The sequence below is a fragment of the Gymnogyps californianus genome, chromosome 14 (assembly GCF_018139145.2).
Source record: "Gymnogyps californianus isolate 813 chromosome 14, ASM1813914v2, whole genome shotgun sequence".
NCBI lineage: Eukaryota > Metazoa > Chordata > Aves > Accipitriformes > Cathartidae > Gymnogyps > Gymnogyps californianus.
The window spans coordinates 20,995,688-21,020,817 of NC_059484.1; the positions used below are offsets into that span (position 1 = coordinate 20,995,688).

The following is a 25,130-nucleotide window of genomic DNA, read 5'->3' on the forward strand; positions in this document are numbered from 1 at the left end:
TACTTGTATTTTGCTGGAAAGCATATGTGATCCAGTGCTAGGACATTATAGAATAGAGTCAAGGAAACCTGTCTACAATTCAGCCTGAATTCTGGCATCCCAGATCCCCACATGCCTGTTTTCCATCTTCTAAATAGTTGCTTTTCAAAACATAAGGTCCATGGTTTAATTAGAAAAACAACCCAGAAGTATTACTATCTGTGTAGACATTGCAGAAGGAAATATATGTATGGGGAGGTGAATGAAGACAAGTTAGTTTGGCAGGTGGTGAGGGTGGTGCAGGCGTACAGAGCAGTACAGCAAGAGTCACGGTGATGACTGAGAGCAAAAGAAAACAGGACCCACAGGCAGCTGAGGAAAAATGTTTTTGAGAATTTTGTAGGATCTTGGCTCTAGTTTAGTAAATTCCTTTTTCTTTTCTGGGGAAAAAATTACTAAGGGAAACCAGCGTGGAAGACCATGGTGAAGGAGATATCCCATGTCTCATTACATGTCAGAAGAAGTGTGAGTTTGAGGGCCTGCAGAAGTTATGGCTGTTTCTCCCGTTGTGGGAAGGTTTCCCCGACTTCTGCTGCAGATCCCTTTTCTCCTCTGTGAGTTGTGCCCCATTGGTGTGCAAGTGGTTGAGACCAGTCCAGGTCCCTACTCAGATCCAAGACCAACTGGGCTGGACTGGGTCTGCCTTGGCTTCCACCGTATCAAGGGCTGTGTTTCATGGACTGTGGAAGAGGCTTCTGTAATTGCTGATTTCTGATGTCTGCTGGAAGCACTGCATTCAGTAACTCCAGAAATGCATTACAAGCACTTCTGATCAAACCTAAAACGAATAACAGAAATCAAGAAAACACAAATTGTATGTTCAGTTACTCCTCGGCTCCACCACTTCAAGCAGACGGAGGCAATGCCGGCTACTCTTCCAGGGCTTCTCTGAAACCAACCTCCCATCACTTTAATGTGATGGTGGTGAACCTGACTGTCGTATATTCCTGTCTGTGCCTTGTTTCCTGCAGATGAAGGTTTCCTCTGCAACATCTGTAGGTCACTGTCCTGGTTTCGGCTGGGGTAGAGTTAATTTTCTTCTTAGTAGCTGGTACAGTGTGTTTTTGGATTTAGTGTGAGAATACTGTTGATAACACCCTGATGGTTTAGTTGTTGCTAAGTGGTGCTTATCCTAAGTTAAGGACTTTCCAGTTTCCCATGCTCTGCCAGCAAGCAGGTGTGCAAGAAGCTGGGAGGGAGCACGGCCAGGGCAGCTGACCTGAACTAGCCAAAGGGGTATTCCATACCATAGAACGTCATGCCTAGTGTATAAACTGGGGGGAGTTGGCTGGGAGGGGTGGATCGCTGCTCTGGCATCGGTCAGCGGGTGGTGAGCAATTGCGTTGTGCATCACTTGTCTCTTCTTGGGTTTTATTTCTCTCTTTTTTTGTTCTATTCCTTTTCATTACAATTATTATATTTTTATTATTGTTGTTAGTATTATATTTTATTTTACTTTAGTTATTAAACCATTCTTATCTCAACCCATGAGTTTTACCTTTTTTTTCCCCATCCCACTGGGAGCGGGGAGGGCTGAGCAGCTGCGTGGGGCTTAGTTGCCGGCTGGGCTTAAACCATGACGGTCACATTGTGCAAACAGACCTGTTACCCAAGCGGCCGTAGCCAGGTTGCTACTACTCATGACCTGCTCCTGCTCCATCACCAACCTACTAGGTGCTATGTTGAGGAGTAATTACTAAACTGGCCTGGGAAGCCTGACATACCAATCCTGAAATTAACTCTGTATATATATTTTTTTTTCCTCTGAAGATTTCTTTAGATGGAGCCAGCCTTCACAATCTGCCTTATTAGCTTTTGGATAGCTGTGAGATGTAGTGACTTCTAAAGAAACAAAGCATCTATAAGGTAAAGAGTACCAAAGTACACCGTGATGCTGCAGCTGCAGCTGGTGTGCTCTTTTGAAGTCTTTTTCAGACAGTGGAAATGCTCACGTTATTTCCAGAGGGATTAGGATCAGACCTTTGCATAGCTGAGAGCTTACTTAAATTTTCAGCATTTCTTCTAGGTCAAAGGACCGTTAGTCCAATTTTTCCATGTTTGACGCATTTCCATGTTACAGTATGTAGAAAAATCCTTCCGATTTGAATACCTCTGTAATGCTCTGAGATTTCCTGTGAATGTGTTTTTCATCCACAGAGGAACTGGACTCATAATTGTTGAGATTTTCTGCATTCTTATGGAGAAATTATATGAAATTTAATAATACTTATACCAGTAGAGTCTCTATAAATGACACTAAAACCCTACAGAGTTTAATAGGAACCACTAACATCTCTAAAGACTTTTTGCATCCTCCTGTAGAAATATATGGAAGAGAATATCTAATAATCTGTTAGATTTGGCAGGAGAAGAAAAAAAAAAAAGCATTTTCTTCTTCTATAAATGCAGGGCAGAGCTATATATTAGTTAACCAAAACCAGTTTAGTTTCCCCAAACTGATCCAACCCAGTGTGCCCACCTTGAAAAAATCAAATTATCTTCTAGACCCGTTAGGGAAAAACCCTACAGAACCTGGTAGAAAAACCTCTCCCAGGATATGTGTGCAGCTGCCCGTGTTTAGTACCGAGCGGTGTCACTGCCTCAGGATGTGTCGGGTGGCTCCCGCGGCTGCGGACAGCAAAGGGTGCCACGTCCCCGCCTGCCTCTCTTTGTGCCCATCTCCCCCTCGCTTTCCAGTAAGAGATTTCTCTGGTTCGCTGTGTTCCAGCGCATCCCCTCCATCACCAGGCATGGGTGCTGTGTTTGGTTTAGTCTTCCGACTCTAAACGTCACTCACTCCAGATTTCACTTGGATTTACTCCCACGGAGCAGGTTCACAAATGTTACTGATTCATTTTCTGGAATTACTAGTCTGAAGGCCATGTCCCCTTCTGCACAGTGCCTTCCTTGAAGTCAGAATTGATGGGGCAGATTAGGCTTTGTTTGGTTTCTACATTTATTTTTTACCCATTGCAAAAATAGAAATAGTCGGGTGTTTCGTTCATGCTAACGCTGTGTGCTAGAGCGCTTCAGAGTGACCAACACAGAGACCTGCCTTGCGATGGGAGACGAGCCCAGCTGCGGTGTTTGCTGTCCCTGCCAGGCTGCTGCTGCGGCTCAGCACTCCCCTCGCCCCCCTCGAGGCCCTCCACTTCACGGAAGAGAAAAGCTTGTGATCTCGGAGCCTTTGGGATTGCCCAGGCATAGGTAACTTAATTGGTCTTGAAGCTGGTGCTAAAAATGTTTGGAATAAACTGCTGGATTTTTTAAAGCAGTATCCGGAGGGTCTTCCACGGCATGCATTTATTTGATGCAAAAGTGCTTTGGTCTAGATGCTAAAACTGATAAACCAAACCATTCATTTCTTAAAGTTCAATTCACCACTTAGAGGAGAGAAAATAAACCAAGCTAAGCCACAGCAACATTAAACAGCAAGATACAGGATTTAAGGCAAAGCCCACTGTGGCTGGGAATGTTTCTCTCACATAAACCAAATTTATCTCTATAGAGCAGAAGGCTATTTTATGAGGTTCAGACAGGAAAAAAAAATGAAAACTTCCAGAGAGAGTGTCTTCAATAGCTCATAAAAAACAAGCACCTGCCCCTATGGAAAGGGATATCTGATACTCCCAGAAATGCAGCAGCCCCGATGCAGAGCTCCGGTACCATCCGTGCCCCTGGCTGCAGGTTCGGACTTCCCTCCCCTGTTCTGGCAGCAGCTGCCTTTGTCATGCTCCAAATGATTCATAAACCGCAGCCCTGCAGGGCTGCTCCCTTATCTAGCAGCCCCTCACTTTCTGATTTTCTTTGAGGCAGCAGTGTTTACCTCGACGCAGCTGAACTGTGCTGGTGGGGAGCAGGATCCGGCGGCGCGGGGCTGAGCAGCAGGACAAGCTTGGGGCGGGCGATGAGCCACCACCACCCATGCCGCTCCCTGTGGCACGGCTCCCCGGCTGGGACCCGCTGCCCAGCACAGGCGATCCATCGCCTGGAGTGCCAGTGCCACACAATGTCGTTCTTAAGAAGCCCTTTATGAAAAATGAGGCTTGGTTCAACGCTATTGAAAATGCGCTGCTACAGCAAAGAACGTGAGTTATTTATTCGTGCCCGTTGTCAGAGTGAAATACCCCAAAGAGTTTTCTGTGATCCTAAGTAATAAATAAGTAGGGAATGCACTGCAAACACCGCTGGCCAGGTACTGCAGTCAACCGCGCTTCTGTTGCAACGTTAATTCCTGTTAACTAGGGAAGTGAATTTGCGGCTTCATTCAGGGATGCATCCTTACGATGGAGGAATGGTGCCTTGCGTCAATGGGTGAAAACCACCCAACGCGCAGCCTGTTTGGTCGGGAGGTGCCGCAGCCACCGGGCAGCTCCTGGCTGTGCAGCTGGTGTCCCTGCGTGGGGTACGCGTGGCCATTTTGTGCAACACTAAATGATAAGTGAAGGACGTTAGATTGTTTAAAACAAGTCCAGGATAAGAAGAAAACCGTATCACGGTAATTAGGAGATTAGTAATGGCTTTAAGCAGGGAAGAAGAAAGTGATTTCCCAAGTAATTGTTTTCAATAAGCAACTTTTTCAGTCGGATCTCTCAGTAGGAGAACCATTCCTGGCTGCTTAGCTGGTCCCGTACCCTCTCGTGGCCGCCTGGTCCAGGTGCACGAGCCATGGTTCATCTCACTCCGTAATAACGACATACATCACGTCACTGTTCACCATCCAGAAAGCAGCTGTTCCTCTCGGCTCTGCCAGTGCCATCCAGGCTCGGGGGGGAATGCCGGCAAATGGGGCTAAACCAGGCAGAAAAGAAATGCCGCTAATAAACTCATTGTAGGTTGATAACTCTATGCAGCTCCTGCAGCCGTCTCCATTGCCTGTGCAGGTGATGATGCTCACCGGTGCCTAACAGGCGGCTTCAGCCTGTCCGAACGGTAGCAGCTCCCCTCCGGGCACACGGGTACCACCGGCAGACCTGCAGGAGCAAGCATTGAAGAGCTGGTTTCCTCCATCTCCTGCCCGTTGCATGGCGTCCAACACGGCGTTGAGTTTTGCCGGCACGGTGGGCGGGTGTACGAGGAAAAGGGGGGAGCCCTGGAGCCCCCTCCTTGGGGATGGGAGATGGGCTCACTGCAGCAGTCTGCAGCTCTCCCAGGAGAGGGCAGGAGCCAGTGGCTGCTCCCCTCCTCCCGGGGAGGGTGTTCAGCCATCCTGGATCTTCAAGGATGAGCAGCATGGCTGTATTAACTAACCTTTAGCAACCTTGGTTTTAAATTCAAAATATCTCCCCCTACCCCCCTTTTTCAACTGAGTCATTTCAGTTGTGAGTTATAACAGTTCACTGCCTATTATTACAGCTTAATTATTAATTTATGGCATCATGCACTCCCATGCTGCATATGTGTAAAGTGAAGGAAAAGGACTAGTAAAGAAAAGAGACAAGAAGCCAGTAGCCCCAAGGAAAAGGAAAACTGGACTGCAGAGCCCAGGGGGAGATCTGACCGAGGAGCCCCTGTAAACAGTTCATGGAAAGGGTAACTTTTGGGAACAGCACTAGGGTAGTGACAAAGAGGCAATGGGAGGATAGTCCAAGAATAGCAAATCACTTGATACTAAGAGTAAAAGGTGAGAGAGAAGAAACTGGAGCAACAGAGAGACTGCAAGAACGGAACAAATGAGAGGTGAAAGGGGGGGAACTTATCCATGTAGTGATGGCAAGCATAATTGTCCACAGAAGCCACTGACAGGATCCAAGGATATGTGTATTTATATAAAGTACGTATTTATATGTGAGGACCAGGTGGAAAATGAAAGGGAAGAGAGTATGTGATTAAATAATCAGGTGAAAAAAGTTTAACTCGGGTCTTTTAAAAGGAGAGCTGAGTTTGCTCCAGCTATAAGCATAATAAAATGCAATGAAAAGACAGCAGAACTGTAGATTGATTAAAAAAAAATCTTACTGGTTGGCTGAAACCAGCACTGTTAGCAGAAACTCCTCATTTAGGAATTAGTTATCCCTTTGCCTGAGGATTTTTCTACTTGACATCATGAAATAGCTTGTCAAGCTGGTGCGTGTCTGAATGTAGATGTTGAGTGACAGACTTGCTGTCTTTGAACACACTGGTCTTACTTATAAATGCCTCTTGCCTCCGAGAGTTATATCTCTGTTGGATTTGCCTGCTCCACCAGCTTTTACAGTAAGCATCCAGCCTGTTGCTGAACGCTGTGCAGTTATTTAGGTCATTTGATTTTTATGTCAAAATAACTCTGTCAGGATTTGGGGGCCTTTGTTGTAAAGCCAGTCAAGCTAAAGACACAAACCAAGCCACTGTGTTGCCCAGTAAACCAATTCCAAACGGTGCTGCCTTTCCCCATGAGCATATGCACTTGTTTTTAAAATACGAACATATTAACATATGAAGCGTGAGTGTAGATTTGAAGGCGGTGGCTTTGGACAGGGCTGCTGGGAGCACACTCCTTTGTGCGTCTCGGTTTCAGCTCTGGAGCCTCGTGCACTTACTTGTAGGTGCATCTCTCCCGCTGCCATCATTAAACCCGAGCGTCTTCCAGCTCCCAGGCTTTGTTTCATCTTTACATTCGGAAATCACTAACTGGTTAATAACGCGTTTGTTGCCTATGGCGGTTGCCCAGAACTGTGCCTTCTTGTGCTGGGCATGGAGAAGGGGAGGAAGCCCGTGCCTCTCCGGGGCGATGGGCGCGCCTCTCCCCTTCTGCCTGCATCCCTGCTGCGAAGCGCCCGGCTGCCTCCCCGCCTTGCACCGAGGCGGGCACTGCCTTCGTCTTGGCAGCTCGGGAGGCTGCCAGGTCCTATACAAGTGCTTGGATTTGAGGTGCAATGTTCTTTGAAGACATTAGTTGCAAGAAATGAGACATTTGTACTGTCTGAAAATCCAGGGAGTAAGCAAATGTATTTACTCAGTAATATCAGAGCTGCCATTTTGAAAAGTTTTAGAGGTGGAGCCCCAACAAGTGACTGAGATTCCTTGTCTCAGTCCTTGTCTCTTACGTTTTCTGAATCTACACCTCCTAATTTTATTGTACCTGCCAAAGAGGCAGAAGAAAATCAGGGATCAGGCTCCTGTTACTCTTTTTTACGCTGTTTTCTGAGATTTCTTTGCACCGATGTAATTTGTGGTGGGCATAAAGGGGAGCACACAAATTATTCTACATTATGTTCAGAGTAATGACAAGTCTTAAAATAGCTCTCAATTAGCAATTGATTGCAATTAATTGGAACAACATAGGCTGACATGATAGCTTCATATCTCCAGAGCATTTTTGAGTTCATGAGTTCTAATTTTCAAAAATTCCAAACTTGTGGCTCCCATATTACCATAACCATCTGTCAGCAATTTGTATCTTCAAGAAGCAGGACCAATACGCACTTTGGCTTTGCTAATTAAAACAGGTGTCCAAAACAGGGCTCAAGTTTGAATGTAAACTGTGTTTTTTACATATATGTATGCAAATATATATATATATATATGTATGCACGTATCTCAAGGTCTTTCATACTAGATCAGAGCTGCGTGCAGTCACGGATAAAAAGCGTTGGGGTGGGCTCCGCCCCAGCTCGGTGCCGAGGGTGGCGTAGCCACACTGGAGACACTGCCCCGGCTTTGCATTTAGGCGTTAATGCTTTGTTGACACTCATCTAGTTCTGAATTTCTTTGCTTTAGCTGCTGAGGAGCCTGCAGTGATGCTCATGCAGGCAATTCTAAAATCAGGGCACTGGGAGGGTGCGTGTTTTCTGATTAGTCAGACTAATTTGGTTTTACCTGTGTTTTAATTAATGGATTATTGGAATTTCTTTCTTAATAAACATCAGGAATACGTGAGTGCAAAACAACTGTGGGGGTTCAATCCACGATCTGCCTGCATTACTGCCCTGGTTTCTGGCTGGTCGATTTAATGTCCTACCAGAGGGTTTCATGTCTTTTGCTAACAGAAAGGCAGTGCAGGTCTCAGCTCGTGCCGTGGTTAACTCCAGGGGATTGTTCAGAGGAGACAAGGAAAGCCCTCGCTCTTTAACCCAGGCTGGCTTCATTCAGTCAAACTTCACTTTCAAGTTCTTGAGCATAAATTTAAAGTAACAGAAGGCAAAAGGAAAGATTGTATTAAGATAAGGTATTAATACAGCAATAATAAATCAAAAAAGATACAGAGAAGTCTTAAATTTGAGGGGTCAAGGCTGGACTTGAAGAAGGAAGATGCTGGTAGTGGCAGCTATTAATTCTCTCTGCACCAAACTTAACCGAGCTAGAGACGTTTGACAGAAGGACAGAAAGAGCAAACACTATTGGCAGAAGAAAACTTCTGCGTCAGTTTTTCATATCAATGTAGTTTTCCCAGAGGAAGATATACTTAAATGCCACAGCCCTGATGGGCGAATATTGTTTCTAATCACAGTATTTGGAAAGGGGAGTACAAAGCAAGGAAGCCAGCAGCACTGAATTACTCCTTGAATTACTTCTTACATTGGAAATGCTGAACAGCCAGACCTCTTCAGCTCTTCCTGCAAACCAGGCTATTCATTTTACTTTTCTTCTTCAGGCTAAATGCTTGCTGAACTGTCAATGAAAAATACAGGTGATAATTGAGAGAGTATTGCTCAGCTATGCTCCTGCTTCGGTCTGGCCAAAGATTTTCCTTAGTGGATGAGAACGGAAAGGTAGAAAGGCAGATAAAACTGGGTTGTGCGAGCCTGAATGATTTCTACAGGGCAACAAGAGAAGGATTTAGTTAAGCAGACAGCTATGGTTAGGCTGATAAAGAGGTTTAAAAAAAGGATTGAATTGAAGACACCATAATCAGAAACAATTAAAAGTTGACAGATGACCTGAATTAATGCTGCGGACATTTGCTGAGGTATCACCACGCATCTTCATAGTAAGAAACAACAGAGTTTTCCTGAACACGGGAATAACTCACTTGAGGGTCGCGCGTACTGAACCGCAGGGTCTCCTGCCACTCTCCAACCTCCGTTTAAAAGCTGCACGGGCTTCATCAGAGCCTGCCGAGAAGGCTGCATGGAGTCACTCTCTGGGCTGAGTCTTCACCGTGTGTTTTCCTGATCGGAGGGTGCAGAGTGGTGCAGCCACCACGTTCCCCAGGAAGGATGCTGACGGCTGGTAAGGGCAGGCTGCTCCTGCAGCGGGGGCGGCCTCCACCACCGTCTCTTTGCCTAGGTGGGAGACGCCTGAAGCTGAAGGGTCTTCCCAGGACCTGTTTGCTGGTTTAGACAAGTGCTGAGTAGCCCAGGGACAGGCTGTGTCTCCAGGCAGGCCAGCACAGGGGACTCTGGGCAGAGTCAAAAATGTTTCTTGCACAGCAAAGTGATGCCCAAAGGAGTACATTGACCAGGGAAGCGGTTTTCCTCTGGTAAAAAGGCTTTTGTTATGAAGCGGAAGGAGGAGCCTGTATGACTTGGGCTACATCACAACTTTCAGAAATGGTCTAACAACGTCAATGGCCACGGTTGACCAATTTCTCTAAACGCTTTCTGTTTCTTACCATACTGCTGCTCACACTTTGTGCTTCTCTTTCCACTCAGAATTTTAGCTTCATCACAAATTACTTTGAGAAAGATCCATATATAAATATTTTGGCTCATTTAATATGCCTTCTGGTATTTTAATACCAGGTCTCATATTTTCTCCACCATTTGGGGAGCTTATTTTTATTTTCAAACAAATTTGATACTCTTACAGAAGTACATTTCCAGAAATGAGTGTTTTAGGAAAGATTGCAGGAGTGCTGGTAGAATGACAAAGTGCTGGGAGACTCCTAATAAAAGTGTATGTACTGGCTAGGGACTGGCTGAAGTTCTCTTGAATGAACCGTAGACCTCCCCAGACAGAGAGACCATGGGCGAACAATTCTGGTTTTTACACTGGGTTGGCAACTTCAGAAAATTTAAATGGCAAAAACTTTAAAATAGAAAATTTAAATTAGTACAATGGACTAGGAAGGAACCAGGTATCTGCGGAGAGCAGCTCAAGTCCTGGCCACAGCAGCACCCAGGTGTCCGCAGCCGCTCCCAGAAGGGTAAAAAATTGTATTAGCTTACTAACTGTGCCTGGCAGCAGCCGTTGCCTCCACCGATTCCCTTCCTCCCCCTTCGCTGCTGTCTTTGAACATATGGGAGAGTTCAAACCAATAACGTTACTGTCAAGTCCTTCCCTGGTTTTGTTTGCTTGCTGAAATTTTACTGAAGATACTTGATCCTAAATGCAAATAAATCTACTGCATGTCCATCCTGCTGCCAACACTGATCCCAGAACCAATTACTTGCATGGCATTTGTCATTGTTCCTAAGCTTTACCTTCGTAATTTTATTTAGACAGGGGCATTTTCTGCTGATAAATCTAGCTCGATTACCAAGTCAGAATGTATTTATTAAAACACCAATTAGACCTTGGTCTCTCATCAATCACAACACCTTTAATTCATGCATGGATGCAAAACCTGTTTGAGGTGTTGTGCATGCATGAATGAGCGATCTAAATCAAATTGTCACTTTACCGACATTACCTTATCTTCAGACCTAGAGGCAATCAATTTTTTATTTACCATATGAGTAATGTGTGATATTTTTAAAAGCTTCAACACTTCATTTTTTTGGTGTTGAAAGGAGAATACTTGCTTCACAAGGTTGGAAACAAAGGTGAGTGTGGAGGTGAGGGCACCGGGCCCCTCAAGCACTCAGGTGATGGGACCCCAATGGGATGGAGGTGATGGGGAGCTGGCTGGGGGGTGGCCCCCGAGGCTGCCTGGCTCAGGGTGGGGGCTACCCTGTTCTGAACCTGCCGATGGTCCTGGCTACCTGGGCAGTGTTGTTAATTACTGCTCAAATGGGGATCAGTTGCTGCAAATAGCCCCAGCAGAAGAGATAAAGTGTGGAAGAAGTGGCAGAAACCGAGAATGGTTGAGAGGTCAGGGTCATGGGGACAAGGAAGAAGAAAAGGAATGTGAAATAGAAATAAATAACCAAAACCGACAACAAAACCCTAAAGCAGAAGAAGCAGTAAGAAGGATAAAAGGTGAAAGGACAACATAAGCGGACAAGATTGGATTGAGAACAATAGGATAGGAAAATGGCTCAAATTAGGATGATCACAGACGGAAAGGTTGGTACAGCCCACACACGCAGACACAATGGATGTCTGGGCACTGAAAATACCTCTGCCTGCCTCACAAAGCATATGGCGCATAACCTCTGTGCCCTGCCTGAAGACATTGCCCATTCCCAGCCGTGTCTGGCAAAAGACGCTCCTGGGGCTGGTGCGATGCCGGTCCCCGGGCGCAGCATCGCTGCGGCGGCGGCGGCCGATGGGGCTGCGCAGTCCAAGTGGGCAAATTACCCAGCAGCGTGCCTCCCTCCCTCCCGCGGGACAGCGCCCGGCCGTGCCCGGCCCCGGGGCGATTGCTCGGCTGGCACTGGCAGCCGCGCCGTCGTGCTGCTGGTGAGGTGACTTTTTCGGAGCAAGAAAACGCACTCGTGCCTTTTGATTAGTAATTCATTGCTATCGCCGTCTCTGTAGCAACAAACTTGCCATTCATTATTTTGTAAGACAGGCTCAACCATCCCTCTTCCCCTGGGAAAAAACAACCCCCCAAAAAACCCAAAACCAAAACAACCCCCAAACCTCAGGAAAAAGGGCTGTGAAAACTGTAGAAGCTGAATAAAAGGAATATAATTCTGAGAACAATGAGCTCTTCTGCCTGTAAGGTCAGAGCTGCATGAGAAAGCAGTCTCCATCCCATTGCATGTTCTCACACATCAACATGTATTTTCATTCCAAATTCAGTAGGGGAAAAAAAAAATCAAATTTTTAAAGTTTCTTGTAGAAAAGTAATTGTAATTTTCATTCTGAAATATCACAACATTGCATTTTTATAAGTCTGAAGCATTATAACAGAAAATTAACTATATGTAGTGTGATATTAAAATTAATATTATAATATAGATGTCAAAATGAAAGGAGGTGTTGAAGTGATCTAGCTGAGCACTTTCCCGGTGCAAATGTCATCAAAATCACCACGCTCATTTTCAAGACAACAGTGTTTATCAGTGAAAAATTGCCTAAGAAGCGTTCAACCCTTTCTCCTGGGATCTGTCAGAGGTTTCACACATGTGATTGTGCTCCCTCTGTGTTTCCAGGCGGACTTGGGGAGCAAGGGGTGACGATTTCTTTCCAGTGCCGCAGCTGGATAATTTGTTAGCCGGATTAAATCTGGGGGTAATCACCTGGGACAGGCAGAGGCTGCGCCTGGTGCCAGTCCCAGAAGTGGATGCAGCTACATGGTAAAACAGCACTTGGTTGGAAGTGACTTATGGATAGCATTTCAATTTGAATAGTATTAAATTTTCTGTTAGCCTTTTTCTGGGTGAACTAATGCAAAAACCTACTTCTCGACGTTCCTAGAAGTCGAGGAGGGGGAGATGTCGCAGCCTGCCGCAGCAGCGGGGTTTGGGGCAGTTTTAGACAAAGTGCTTCTGCGAACCCCCCGCAGTCAGAGCTTCGCCGCTGGCTGGGGGGTTTGCAGAGGGACAGGGAGGAGGGGGAAGCGCTGCCCCACGAAACCCGGGTCTGTCTCCGTTGGGCTATTTATCCCAGGCTTAGCACTACAAAATTCAAACACTGTCATAACTGAGATGGACTTAATGACAGCTAGTGTTGGAGTCTATATGCCATTTCTCACAATAAAAACTCTTCGTTGATTTTGGTTTGAAGGTACTGTGCTTATTTTATTTTATATCATAACTTCTCTCTCCTCCCCGGTTTTCTGCACACCAGCCGTCCCTCTTCGCGGGAATTTCCCATTCCCTGCTTGCAGCGTGTTTGTTGTGAAAGAGGGAGAGGAGAAGAGAAAAACTGGATGGCTGATGGTTTGTGTGTCAATTATACATCAGAGGCTTTGCTGCTTCTTCAGAAGCTTCTAATAATAATAATTATAATTAGGGCACTGGGAGAGAAATGTGCTGAGATCAGGGAGAAAAGCAGGAAAGCCAGGCCAGAATTAATTAGCCCCTTTTATCTAAGAATCTCAAAGCATTTAGACATTAATTAATGAATTCTGTGGTTAAATCAGTGCGATGTTCGGTTTGCCGCCAGAAAGGTGGCCGATCTTGGGGCTCAGCACCCATCCTTGCTCAGCCGTGGGTCCTGGGTGGGTTGATGCTGCTGCAGGTGCTTCCCTCTCACTGCAAAACACAGAGAAATATTTCTTTTTTTCTTATCAGCTCTGTCTGTCACCCTGACAGCACCCAAAACCGGGATGAGGAGACCCGTCCTGCGCGCAGCAATGCAGCCAGGCAGTTTCACACTGCTGGGAACTGTGCAAATCCCCATGAGCCCGCGAGATGCACGTCCCCTGCACACCAAAAGCTGATGGCTTCCCATGGTGAATAAAGGTTCTCTGCTGACCCAGACCCAAACTCAATGAAATCTCCCACCTGTGGCGCTTAGACTATCCCTGGGACTCCAGCGAAAATGTTTATTGCATGACAAAATGGCGCCCAAAAGAATAAATTGACCCTGGCAGCAGTTTTCTCTCTAACAAAAAGGCTTCTGATATGCAGTGCAAGGGAGTGGCCCAGCTTGTAGGGTTTATGTCTTTCCTGGCCTTCTAGGTATGTACGTTTTTGCTTTTGATATGGGATCTAGTAAGAGAGCTAACTGTTCTCTAACTCAGAGATACTCCTGCATCAGACACCGTACCCATCCACGCGTTACGTGGCAGTGTGCAGCCGAGGCAGCAGCGCTGTTTGGCAAGTCGGAGCAGTCCTGGTGCGGAGCAGGAGGGAGCGCGGGTTCGTCTCTGAGGGCTGTGCATCCTCTCCTGTACTTGTGAGCATGCCTTCCACCCGTGGCGGAGGGATGTCCTGCCGAGACGGCCCAGCCCGGACCAGGTGCTGCGAGCCCCGGCGTAGCCGGCAGCAGCCTTGCGAGGGTGTTGGCGTGGGGACTCCAGGATGAAAGTTACTAACTTCTCCCCCAAAATCACATTCCAAGAAGTGAATAGTTTAAAAAGTGATCTGGAAATAGTTTAAAAGTGATCTGGAAAATGCTGGGAAAAACACTTGAAGAGCACCAATGGTGTCCTGGCATGGGGATGAATGACTTGCCTCAGCTCTTCTTTTTAATGGCTGTGATAGTTCTTATTTTCTAATTGATTTCAATTCAGTTTGCAGCCATTGCTTTTAGTTAGCAGCAATCTGCATTTTTTCAGTAGTGCTTTATTGATTTCCTTTTACGTGTGGTTGCTCCACAGCATGTATGGCTATCAAAGACCGTGCTCCCAGTCTAGAGAAGTTGCTGTAGCCCCGAGCCTAAACCCGTGGCCGATCCTGCTCCCGCACAGGCTGAGATCACCAGGAGGGTTTGCAGTTTGAACGCTGCTTTTGCCGGCGGTTGCCTTGACCCCGCACGGTTCTCGCTGTTGAAAACTCGTTGTATCCAGCACAATAATCTGTAATGTGCACGCATGGAAGGTGTGAAGTGCACTGCTCTGCTCATTTCATTACAATGTAAGACAGAATCATTTTCTGATGCAACCTGAGAATTGTCAGCAGCTTCTAATTATGCCCAGATATGGAGGGATTTACGTGGAGGTGACACGTGGCACAGCCTTGAATCAGCAGTGCTTTGCCTCCCATCCCCGCTTCCATGCTCCAAAACATCTTTTAAAAGTGACTTTTTTTTAAATAGCCAAATGATGTATTATTTTCCTTTGGTAGGGGGTGACTGAAGTGTTTTGGTTTAACATTTCTAGGGGGGAAAAAGAAAATCAGTCTGAGGCAAACAGCAGTGAAATTTTTTTCTCTAAATCCTGAGCTCTTTTGCATCCCTCTTTGCCAAGTGACCTGGCCATGCAGCGACGACCTGGCTCACCTGCTAACACACACCAGTGCCTTCTTGCCTTTGACCAGCTCAGCAGTGAGTGTGCCGTGCGGGCGGCAGTGCAGCTCCGAAACCTGCTACCCATCTTCTCGATTCCCAAAGGGCTTTTTCCTTCCTAATGAGAGTGTTGAGGATTTTATTTCTAACAGGCTGCATTGCAACCGTGCAACGCAATTATCTGTGATTCCCGAGTCTCGTCCACCCCTCTCTGTCAGACTGACTGATCGTTTTCCCTCGCTTTGATGTCAACTAATTGATGTAATACAAAGAGTAGTTTAGTTAGTTAAAATGATAAAATTAGATCTTGTATGATGTGTCTAGAATCTCCAAATTCCTTTCCTTGTTAGAATTTTGTTGTTGTATTTCCTTAACCCCTAGTCTGTGAAACTCTATGGGCAGAATGAGTCTATCCTTCAGCAAGTTCACTTAGCTGGCGAATCCATGTGACCGATAGCTGGCTTTAGGCTGAGGCTGTTCAGTGTGTTTTGGCAAGCCTGCCTCTGGAACACCCTGGCATCCTCTGGCTCCCGAGGAGGCGGCAGAAGCCATTTCACTGAGCCGATGTCTGGAGTTGTTTGTCAAAGCGCGCGGGGAACAGAGCTTTCCACAGCCCGTGCCTGACTGAGTCAAAATTAGGCAAAGGGAGTTTGCAAAGCAGTAAATTAGACAGCTATGCCCGCACTTTGCGCTGTGCACCTGCAACAAAGTGGAGCTCAGCTTGCTTGACTTGAGATCAGATAATTTTACAGTACTGTTTTAACTAACAGAGCCAACTTCCTAGCATGGTAATTACTTTGATCCTGGTTGGCACAGATGTATTTTTCATGTATTATTGCTTAATACTGGAGCCTTTCTTTTTTTTCTTCCTCTGGTATCTGAAGATAGCCTAATGAAAATTATTTTTTTCCTCTACTTCATTAAATGCTAAAGGGCAATTCAATTTTCTCCATAGTGTTCCCCTCTCTCTTTAGATTTTCTTAATGTACTGCTCTGGCTAGCCTGATATGTTGTTCTTGTAATGATTATATCAAGGTCTTTTCAGCATAAAACTTAAGCTCATTTTGTAGCTAAAAGTAAAAGTACACGTCTGGCGATGCCCACTGCCCACACACCCACTGGGGTTCTGGCTGCGTGACGCTGGGCTGAGGCCAGCAAGGGCAGGGGTGTTAGGAAGGCTGGAAGCCAGACTGGCCGGATGGTCTTTGAGAGCGTCTTTAGCTGTGCATACAGACTTCCTCACCATTTCAAGGTGTCAAAAATGCGTTTATCAAAAAGAAATCTGTTCGCCTTTGCCCCTTCTTTTTCTGTGGAGCGGAGCGGTTGTTCAGGTTGCTAAAAGGAGGTCGCTGGTTTTAGCTCTGCCTGCTGCTGCAGCAGCTGCTGAGCCGGGCTCTCGCTTTTCCCCGGGGGTGTTTGGAGATCTCTGCCTGCATCCGCTGCAGAGATGCTCTGCGCACCCAGAGCATCCGCGGCTGGGCACCCGCTCTCCTGCTGAGCCCCGGTCCCAGTGAGCCAGCCCAGCCCAGCTCGCTGAACACCAGTGCTGGCGGGAGGTCTCTGCCCAGAGAACCTCTCCAAACCCTGCGGCTGTTTCCAGCATGCAGATCTTGCCTGGTTTTTGCTGTTCTGCCTCATGAATAGATGAATTTCTGTCTCCCGGCTCACCCGCGGTATGCCCATCGTTGGTGAATATTCATTAAGTGAAATTAGCATCTATTAGGTCTTAATTAACTTCTTATAAAAGGCTTGTTTTGTGGTAATGAAGTATATACTCTAGATGTGCCTGATGGCAGCTGGGGGTCCCCCTGCCCGTGCAGCCATCCCCGAGCGGGGTCCGGCCCCTCCGGCGGGGGCACGGGGGGCTGGGCCCCTTCTTCTTCCCCATAGCTGTGAAGTTACAGTGGTGAGGAGGTGTCTGCGACCTAAGCGTGTGCCGAACGTTAGCTCAGGTTTGCAAAGTTTCATTAGGTGATTGTAGCAATGTCCTGTGCCACCGCAGGGGTCTGATATTTGGGGTCTGATATGTGGGGTCTGATGTTCGGTGTCCGGGCTGTTTGGGCACTTGAGGCGCGTGTTGGAGTTTTGTTCCGTGGCTGGGTGAGCGCAGCCCTTTGATTTGGGTTTCATGGGCTGTCCCGCTGCTATGGGATGTGGCTGGGCTTTAGCTGAATGTCCCTATGAATTTGCTTAGAAACTGTTAGGGAGGCACCAAAAACTGCCATGCTCAGAGCCAGCGGCAGGATGTAGGAGGTTGCACGGTGCGCTAATGGGAACTGGCCTGAGCAGTAACCTTTTCCCTCTCAACTCATTTTTCACCATTTTTAAGACTTCATTCGGTTCAGCGTGGGGTGTGGAAGCCGCAAAGGCAGCGGGAACGCATCATCCTGGCGTAGGAGCGGGCGAGCATGCCCAGCGCTGCCTGCCGGGAGCTTGGCCCCGCTGTCCTCCCGGGCCGTGACGGGGAGGCAGCCTGGTGTCCAGAGGAGGGAAAACAGGTCGTGAAAGAGCTGGTGGCAGCAGTGGTGCTCAGCAAACGTATTTCCTCCGTTAGGATTCACTGTCGTCCTTAAACGCACACAAGCAGCATGGGGAAAATGACTGACTTTACAGGTGAGAAGAGAAAAAGTGATTACAGGCGAGTGCAGAGCAAACACTGAAAAGCAGAGCAGGAGCTGCCCTCCCGCCGGCCAGGAGAGCCGTGAAGGAGGCACTCCCCTCCCCGCATCTCTGTGTTTCCACGGGGCCGGCCAGAAACACCCTCACCGGTTCCTTTCCACCTGATTAATTTTTGCCTTTCAAGCGCTGGCGGTTGCTTGCTGGAATAAATCGTTCTGTGTTTAGGAAGGGCAGAGGCTCCGGAGCAGTCCCTGGCAGGGAGCAGTCAGTGGCTGCAGCGCAGGAAAACCCTCACCGAGCTGTAATGTCAACTGCAGTAAGGAGCTGCAAATCAATACAGCTCATGGATGTGTTTTTGAGGAGCACATGTGATCAGGGTTTTACAAAGGCTCAATACCTAATGCCTTTGTCAAAGCCGAGCAAATTATAAAAAATTTCAATTTAGCCATTATTGACGTTTTTTCAGACAAGATACAGAACAGGTCTTGAAGCAAGTCTATAAATTAAATTTAGCCACACAGCTCTCAGACTGAAAGACTCCTTCATCATTGACAAGGAAGAGGAAGGAAGAGATGAGGAGGAGCTTCCTGACTTTGTTTTTTCCACCTGTTTCTGTAAATTATATGCATTGTGTTCATGGTTGCGAAAAAGATGGAGAAATGGGAAAGCAGGGCAGCGACTATCAGCGGCGCAGCTTTTAAACAGTCTGCTGCCATGAGCTTGCCAACCCCCTTCCTCCAGCGTCTGCTCCCACGGCTTGGGGGTTTGCAATTGGCAGCAACATTTTCCTTTTTTTACTTTTTTTGCCCCATTTTTTTTGATGGGGACCTGGTTCTGGACCGGTGGCAGCGAACGGTCACCTTGGACCCTGGCGTGAGGAAGCGATTCCCCATCGGCCTCACCCCCCCGCCGCCGCTCTCCCCGCAGCCACGCAGGAGCTGCCGGCACGACCGCGATCCCAGCACCACGCCTTGCCTGCCACGGCTGCAAAACCCGCTGGGCCAGCGCCGCAGCTCTGCCCTGACCGTTCCCCCTCCCCATTCCCTTCTCCTGCCCTCGCACCGCTGTAAGAAATGCCATAAGCACCGGGGTGCAACACTGGCTACGGGGCCCCCGGTTCCTTTTCACGGGTGAGACCAGGGGCTGTATTGCTGGTCCAAAGTTGCAAAGCTAAATTATGCTTTCCTTGGTCTGGATGATGTTACCAGTCTGCATGAGTTGGAAATGATAATTACATTTTAGTGGGAAGATGGATGCTTCCAAATGACATTTAAATCCATGATTATTGCAGTTGTTCGGTCAGGGAACAGTTGTTATCAATGCCAGCTCTTCCCCTTTGTCACGGATTACTGCGTTTGGGCAGGTCTCCAGCAGAAAAAAAAAAAAAAATCAAGCCATGTGCTACATGAATCAAGAAATAAATTAAGTACTATTCAGGTTTTCCATCACCGATGGGTTATGCAAACGAAGGACTGTGTGTCCCAAAAGCCTCTGTTCTGTGCATGGCCGAGCCCTCACGCACGGGGAGCCTACCTCTGAAGTGACGCGAGTTGTCCGCAGGGGTCAGGGCCCGGGTGGGCAGGGGGACGCCGGGCGAGGGATGCCCACCGGCACGGAGGCTGGCGGCTCTGGTGGCACCGCCTTACAGCCAAAGCTGGCTGGGCTATTGAGCCTCAGAGAAGAAAAGAGGTCTGGAGAAAATAGGGGTGCTATAGCTGTCAATAATGGAAAAGACAATTTCCCAAACGCTGTTCCCTGGGGGCTGGGGAAGCCAGGCACCTTCTGATACCCAGTTCTGAATTTTATAACAGGCTGTATATACCCTTTTTGTTGCGGGAGAGATGTTTATTGGCATATATAGCCAATGGTCACCTGAGTACTGTTTGATTTCTTACTTTAAAAAAGAACAAATAGTCATATTTAATCAAATGAAAGTATAAAGACTGTGATGATTACAGACTAGAATAATAATGAACATTTTTCTGAGCAGTGAGAGCTGTATTGTCTGAACGTTTTGTTTAGACATGAGGAGCATCTTGGTTTATTTTGTTTTGTTTCATGCCACTGGGAAAACCTGTGATTTCCAGGGCCGCATGTCTGCGCGTGCCGTGGTGGTGTCACACGTGGATGCTGGCTCCCTGGGCTCACTGCTGCTGCTGCTGCTGCTGCTGCTGGCGAGGACTGCCCGTGCTGGCGTGCCTCCCGCAGCCCCCCGCTTGCTTGCCGCATGCTGGGCGCTGGACCGAAACCCATAACGCTGAATTTCTCTGTGACTGCCAGGATTTCACCTGTAAGATCCGGCACAAGATCAGGGCAAGCTGCCTGTACCCAGGATCTGTGCATTTTCCTTTTTGTACATATTCCTCTGCTGTTCACCTCTCACGTTTAATTTGCTGCAGCACCTCATGCTGCAGAGTGCCAGCAATGATCCCACGCAGTGCTGCTCCCTCTGATGGGACCACACTGGCTGGCAGCACGTGTCGTGCTGGGAGGAGACGGAGGGAGCGAGTCTGGTATAGCCTGTCTGCTGACAAACCCACTGGTGGGGCAGCTCTGAGCCTGGCCCCGGCGTGTTTCTCACTGCAGGGTGTTTGCTGCGAGCCAGCTTGCCATGGGGCTGCAGGAAATGCCATGGGGCTGCAGGAAATGCGTTGGGCTGCAGGGAAATGCCATGGGTCTGCAGGGAAATGCCATGGAGCAGCCGTAACACCTCCGTGGAGTGGTGATGGTGCCTGCCCCTGCAGTGGGGCTGGAAGTTCATCCCCGCTGTACGGGAGAGCCGCCAGCCTGTGCCACGTTGCTTACGCTGGTCTGTTCTGGGGCAGAGCCCGTGGCAGGGCGTTTGCCTGCGCTGGTTCGTTATGTGCGGTTGCTAATGAGGGGTAGGACTCTGCAGTTGTGTGTAATTGTGCGAAGAAGATCATTGCAGAATCCCCGGGTCTTTGGTTTTAACCTGAACATGGCAAACAGGGAAAAAACAGGATAGGTTGGATTTAACAGCATATTTGATACTGTCCTTTTAAAGGCAGAAGAATGATGAGGCTAGGAGCGTTCGATGGGATTTAAGCAGCCTGGCATTCCCAGGTGAGACCTGTCGGTCCCTGCAGCCACCTCAGGTACAGCCTGACTTCTTCACACACCAGCACAGACAGACCCTTCCTATGTGAATAGGTTTTATTCCCTCCTGTCCAGACTTGCCTTTATTAAGCGCAAACCCAGTGCCAACATGAGCTGTTGGACCTGTTGTGTTTTGTGGAGATGGTAGCTGGGATGGGAAGGGGCAGCAGGCTTTGCCATGTCCTGCCTCCCGGGTGCTGCCTTCCTCTGGCAGCCGAAAATTCGTCATTTGTTTGTCTGTTTTGAACTAGTAACGTTGGCCTTGGCCCTGTAACCTCTATTCACACCTATGAGTTTATTGGCTTCAAAGGAACCCCACGTACAGGTAAAACTTTGAGGAATGGATCGGAAATGACAAAATGTGAAGTCCTTATTCTGTTTTTTCCTCTGTCTTTCCTCAGGCAAAATTTCTGTGGACTTCATCAGGATTTTCTCTTAAGGGAGAAAAAGCCCCATGTGATCTGCTCAGGGTTTGGCCTTGGGTTGGTGGGTGGAGGTAGTAGCAAATCGTTACAAGCCTGAAAAGCAATTAGGGTTCCTGAAGCGATGGTTGCTCGCGCTGGTTAAACACCTGACTGGATCCTCGCGTGACTGTTTCTCACTGAGGATCTCAGAAAACTTTCAGACGTGCGCTGGATGTCTCAGGGGACCCGCAGGGGACCTGAGCAACGCGTGCAAGCGGAGCAGAGGAAGGAGCTCCGACGCTAATGGAAATCAGCCCCTCCTCGAGACCGGGCGGAGGTTTTGCTGACAGTTTGCGGTGACGTTCAGGAAAGCTCCCCGAGAGGTTTCCTGCCGTGCCGGGTGGCTGCGTCCCTCCCTGCTCCCGTGGGTCTCGGTAGGCAGCAGCGAGCCCGGCGGTGGGTGAGCAGCCTGTTTCTGGATGCGGGCGGGGGGTTTGGAGCTGTCGGTAACCCCGGGGCGCTCTCTGTTCCTCTTGCAGGTGAGCCCTCCCGGTGGTCCTCGTCCCACTGCGACTGCTGCTGCAAGAACGGCAAAGGCGACAAGGAGGGCGAGAGCGGCACGTCGTGCAACGAGCTGTCGACGTCGAGCTGCGACAGCCAGTCGGAGGCCAGCTCCCCCCAGGAGACCGTCATCTGCGGCCCCGTCACCCGCCAGCCCAACATACAGACTCTGGACCGGCCGGCCAAGAAGGGGCCGGTGCAGCTGCTGCAGCAGTCCGAGATCCGGAGGAAGAGCGACCTGCTCCGGACTCTCACCTCCAGCTCCCGGGAGTCCAACTCCAGCAAGAAAAAAGCAGTGAAGGAGAAGCTTTCCATTGAGGAGGAGCTAGAAAAATGTATCCAGGATTTCCTCAAAATCAAAATCCCAGACAGGTTTCCAGAAAGGAAACATCCCTGGCAATCCGAACTGCTGCGGAAGTACCACCTATAGGCTCAGGGTGGGGAGAGCACACGACCTTATTACCGTTAGAGCAAGATTCTAAGTGATATGAAAATAATTCCCGATAATAATTATTTGTTAGGTCACCAAAAAAAAAAAAATCCATCTCTATAGTACTGCCTAATTCTCCTATTTCACCTTAACATTTATAGTCATAGGGTAACGATATTTTTCCAGTCGTGGAAGCACAATGACAAATGCTTTTATTTGTAAACTCTGAGTCTTACACAAGCTGAATACCTTAAGGGCACAACCATACCGACAACAGGAGATGCTCATGTGCGGATGCTGCTGATGCCGGTGGGAACGTGGCACGTGAGCAGGCAGTGTCCGGGGGTGTCTGTGGACTGCATGCCTTCTGCGTTCTCCTTGTAGTGCGTTTGTTTGGAGGGACGTACACAGCTCAAAGAAACAAGCTATGCCATGACAGTTTACCTTAAGCATGTGTATATATATATGTGCATATATATATGTGTGTATATATATCTCTGTGTATATATATATGTATATATATATCAATATATATTGCTTAAAAATTTTCTGGCTCTCTCCTTATAACTGCACTTTCTCAGAAAAGAGCATTTTTTAGCAGTCTGTGGATGTTCTGTTTCTTCTTCAGGTCTCTGAGGGTTGAACAGTAGAAAACCCATCTCACCGTCTCTCTCCCCTGCTCCCTCCCTCCCTCCCCCCCTCCTCTGAGACACTGTAAATGCGTTTCAGCGGAGACCAGGGACCAGTGCGTGGGTCTTTGTTGCCGTCAGCAAAATATTCCATTTGGTTTTGATGATCTTGTTCCCTCTGTGTCCTCCCCACGCCTCGTGTCGTGTTTCTCAAGGCTCTCCGGTGCCAGTGGGCTACATGCGTGATGATCCCAGTTGGAAAGCTGTAGGAATTCTTCCGGGGTCGAGTGCGGTGGCCGGCAGAGTGGCCGTGCTGGTGAGGATGGCTGATTTCTGCAGGCTTGCCAGGCGCGTGTGCCAGGAGTGTTTGCACCCAGAGCAAGTGCTGGGTCCTGTCCGGCACAGAAGCAAACACAAGAAATTATCCGTCTAAGAAGCCACGTTTAGGGCTTTGACTGGCGGGGGATCGATTGCTAGAGGACGGGAGCAGGGCTGTTCCAGCCATGTGCGTTTCAAAAGAAAATGCAAACCCCAGAAGGAGGCACCCATATTCCCTCCCGCAGACGCCCGTCTCGGTGTCAGTCCCGTCCGCAGCCGGTGGCGGGACGTTAGCCAGCAAACTGTGGCATGTTACCCACCGCACGCCGGCCGGGGAGCCGTGAGAAAGGCCGGTCCTGCGCTGATCGGAGCGGGGGTCCCGCAGCCCACAGCCCCGCGGGGCATGGGAGCTTGGGGAAGGGGAACGGGTCGGTCTTGTGGGGTGCAACAGGCTGTCATTGCCGGGTAATGCATGAGCACAGCAGCAAGGAACAGAGAGCACCCAGGAACCGGGTGTTAGCAAGCGGTCAAAGGCATAGGGTCAGCAAAACCTGGAGCAGATAAGCGTCGGGGGGGGCCCGGCTCAGGGGTGAGCTCGGGCTGCCAGGGCGGGCGAGCCACGGAGAGTGACGGAAAAATGAATTGCTCCAGCTAATCTATTTTGGCCATAGCTGGGAACAAACCAGCTAGAGTATTTGAGATAAATTATTCATTTTCTAAAGGCACAGGAAGAAGGAGATTTTATATATATATATAAAAATATGAGAAGTGATAGTGCTGGTAACACAAAGCATTTTGATTCTGACTTATTTAGTGTCCTGCAGGTTCCAGGGCTTCCCCCCTCTTAAATTTCAGAGGCTGTTATGGGAGATGATGTCAAGTATGCACAGATTACTTCTGTTGATCTTCATGCAGTTTCAGGAAGGTGGTATCTTCGTGCTTGCAGGGCTCCATGGCGCCCACACACCTGGCTGTGACATTTTTGTTTTGCCAGAAGAACCATAAGGTCTGCACGAGCACACAGGCAGAGGTTCATACCCATCGCTCAGCTGCAGACGTTGTGCAGGTGTTTATTGGTGAGGACGCAAATTTTACCAGCAAAAAAAGGAAGCAATACTTGTCCAGAGTGATCCGTAAGCATGAGCTGGCTGTAGGGAGGGGGGGAAACCCTCCCAGCAATACATTTCCCAGTCTTTGGAGAGCAGGGCTTGGATGTGGCAGCTTGGCATCATCTCTGCTGAGGTTTTACACATGAGAAGGGTGCTATTTCTTACGGTAACATGCAGTGTCGGTAAGGCAGAGTGAGGATTGTGAAACGGAGGGTCTGACCTGGGAAATGCTGGGCTCAGTGAGAGAACTCAGCACTTCTTGGGATCAGGCGCTAGAACCAATTCAGGTTTTAAGACATTCACTCACACTCGAGTTCAGGCAAGGTAGTTGTGCAGCCCTCCACTTACCTGCTCAAAAGGCACGTTTTCACATGGAAATCAATGTTTTGCACAAGATCCACAGATTTGGCTCCTCTTAGTTATTTGTTGGTTAGTTTATAACATTTTTCTTTTCCTACTCAACATTTCCTGCATCTTGCCCCCCGGCTCCAGCACTGAGCAAACAAAACTGGGGAACAGATAGGGCTCCTCCTCGGGATTTCCAGCTGAGTATGCAGTTTGGGATGGATCACCCCTCTTCCTCGGCAGCAGACTGCAGCTAAAACCTTGTCCTTCCCACCACTCCAGATCATTCCCTGTCTCTTTTTAATATCACAAATATTTGGGCTATAAAATACATGCGACAGAGTGGAAGAACAGGCGCTGGGGGGGTGTGTATGTGTGTGTGTGTGTGTTCCCAGACTGACGTTCAGGGTGCACAGGATTGCACGATGATTAATAACTGTGGAAAAATTAGACCAAATGAAACGCGCCCGAATGGGCTTGATTTATGTGGCCTTCATGTCTTCAGTTTTAGATGAAATGGTTATTACTCTCCAGTGCTACAGAAATAAAGGTCTTAAACTTGTGTAATCACAGGCAGGCCAAACCTGCTAGGAAACACGATGCTTATTGCCATTTAGGATGGAGCGGGAGGAGAGCA

The 25,130-nt window shown here is 48.3% G+C and overlaps 1 protein-coding gene across 1 annotated transcript in view; it reads left to right on the forward strand.

Moving 5' to 3' along the window:
* The window catches only part of KCTD16 (potassium channel tetramerization domain containing 16), a 78,972-nt gene extending 56,880 nt beyond the window's left edge, over positions 1-22,092 (forward strand). The window contains exon 2 of the mRNA XM_050905468.1: positions 21,641-22,092. Within this exon, the coding sequence (XP_050761425.1) occupies positions 21,641-22,092 (452 nt within the window). The remainder of the gene's footprint in view (positions 1-21,640) is intronic.
* Positions 22,093-25,130: the final 3,038 nt, after the last annotated feature.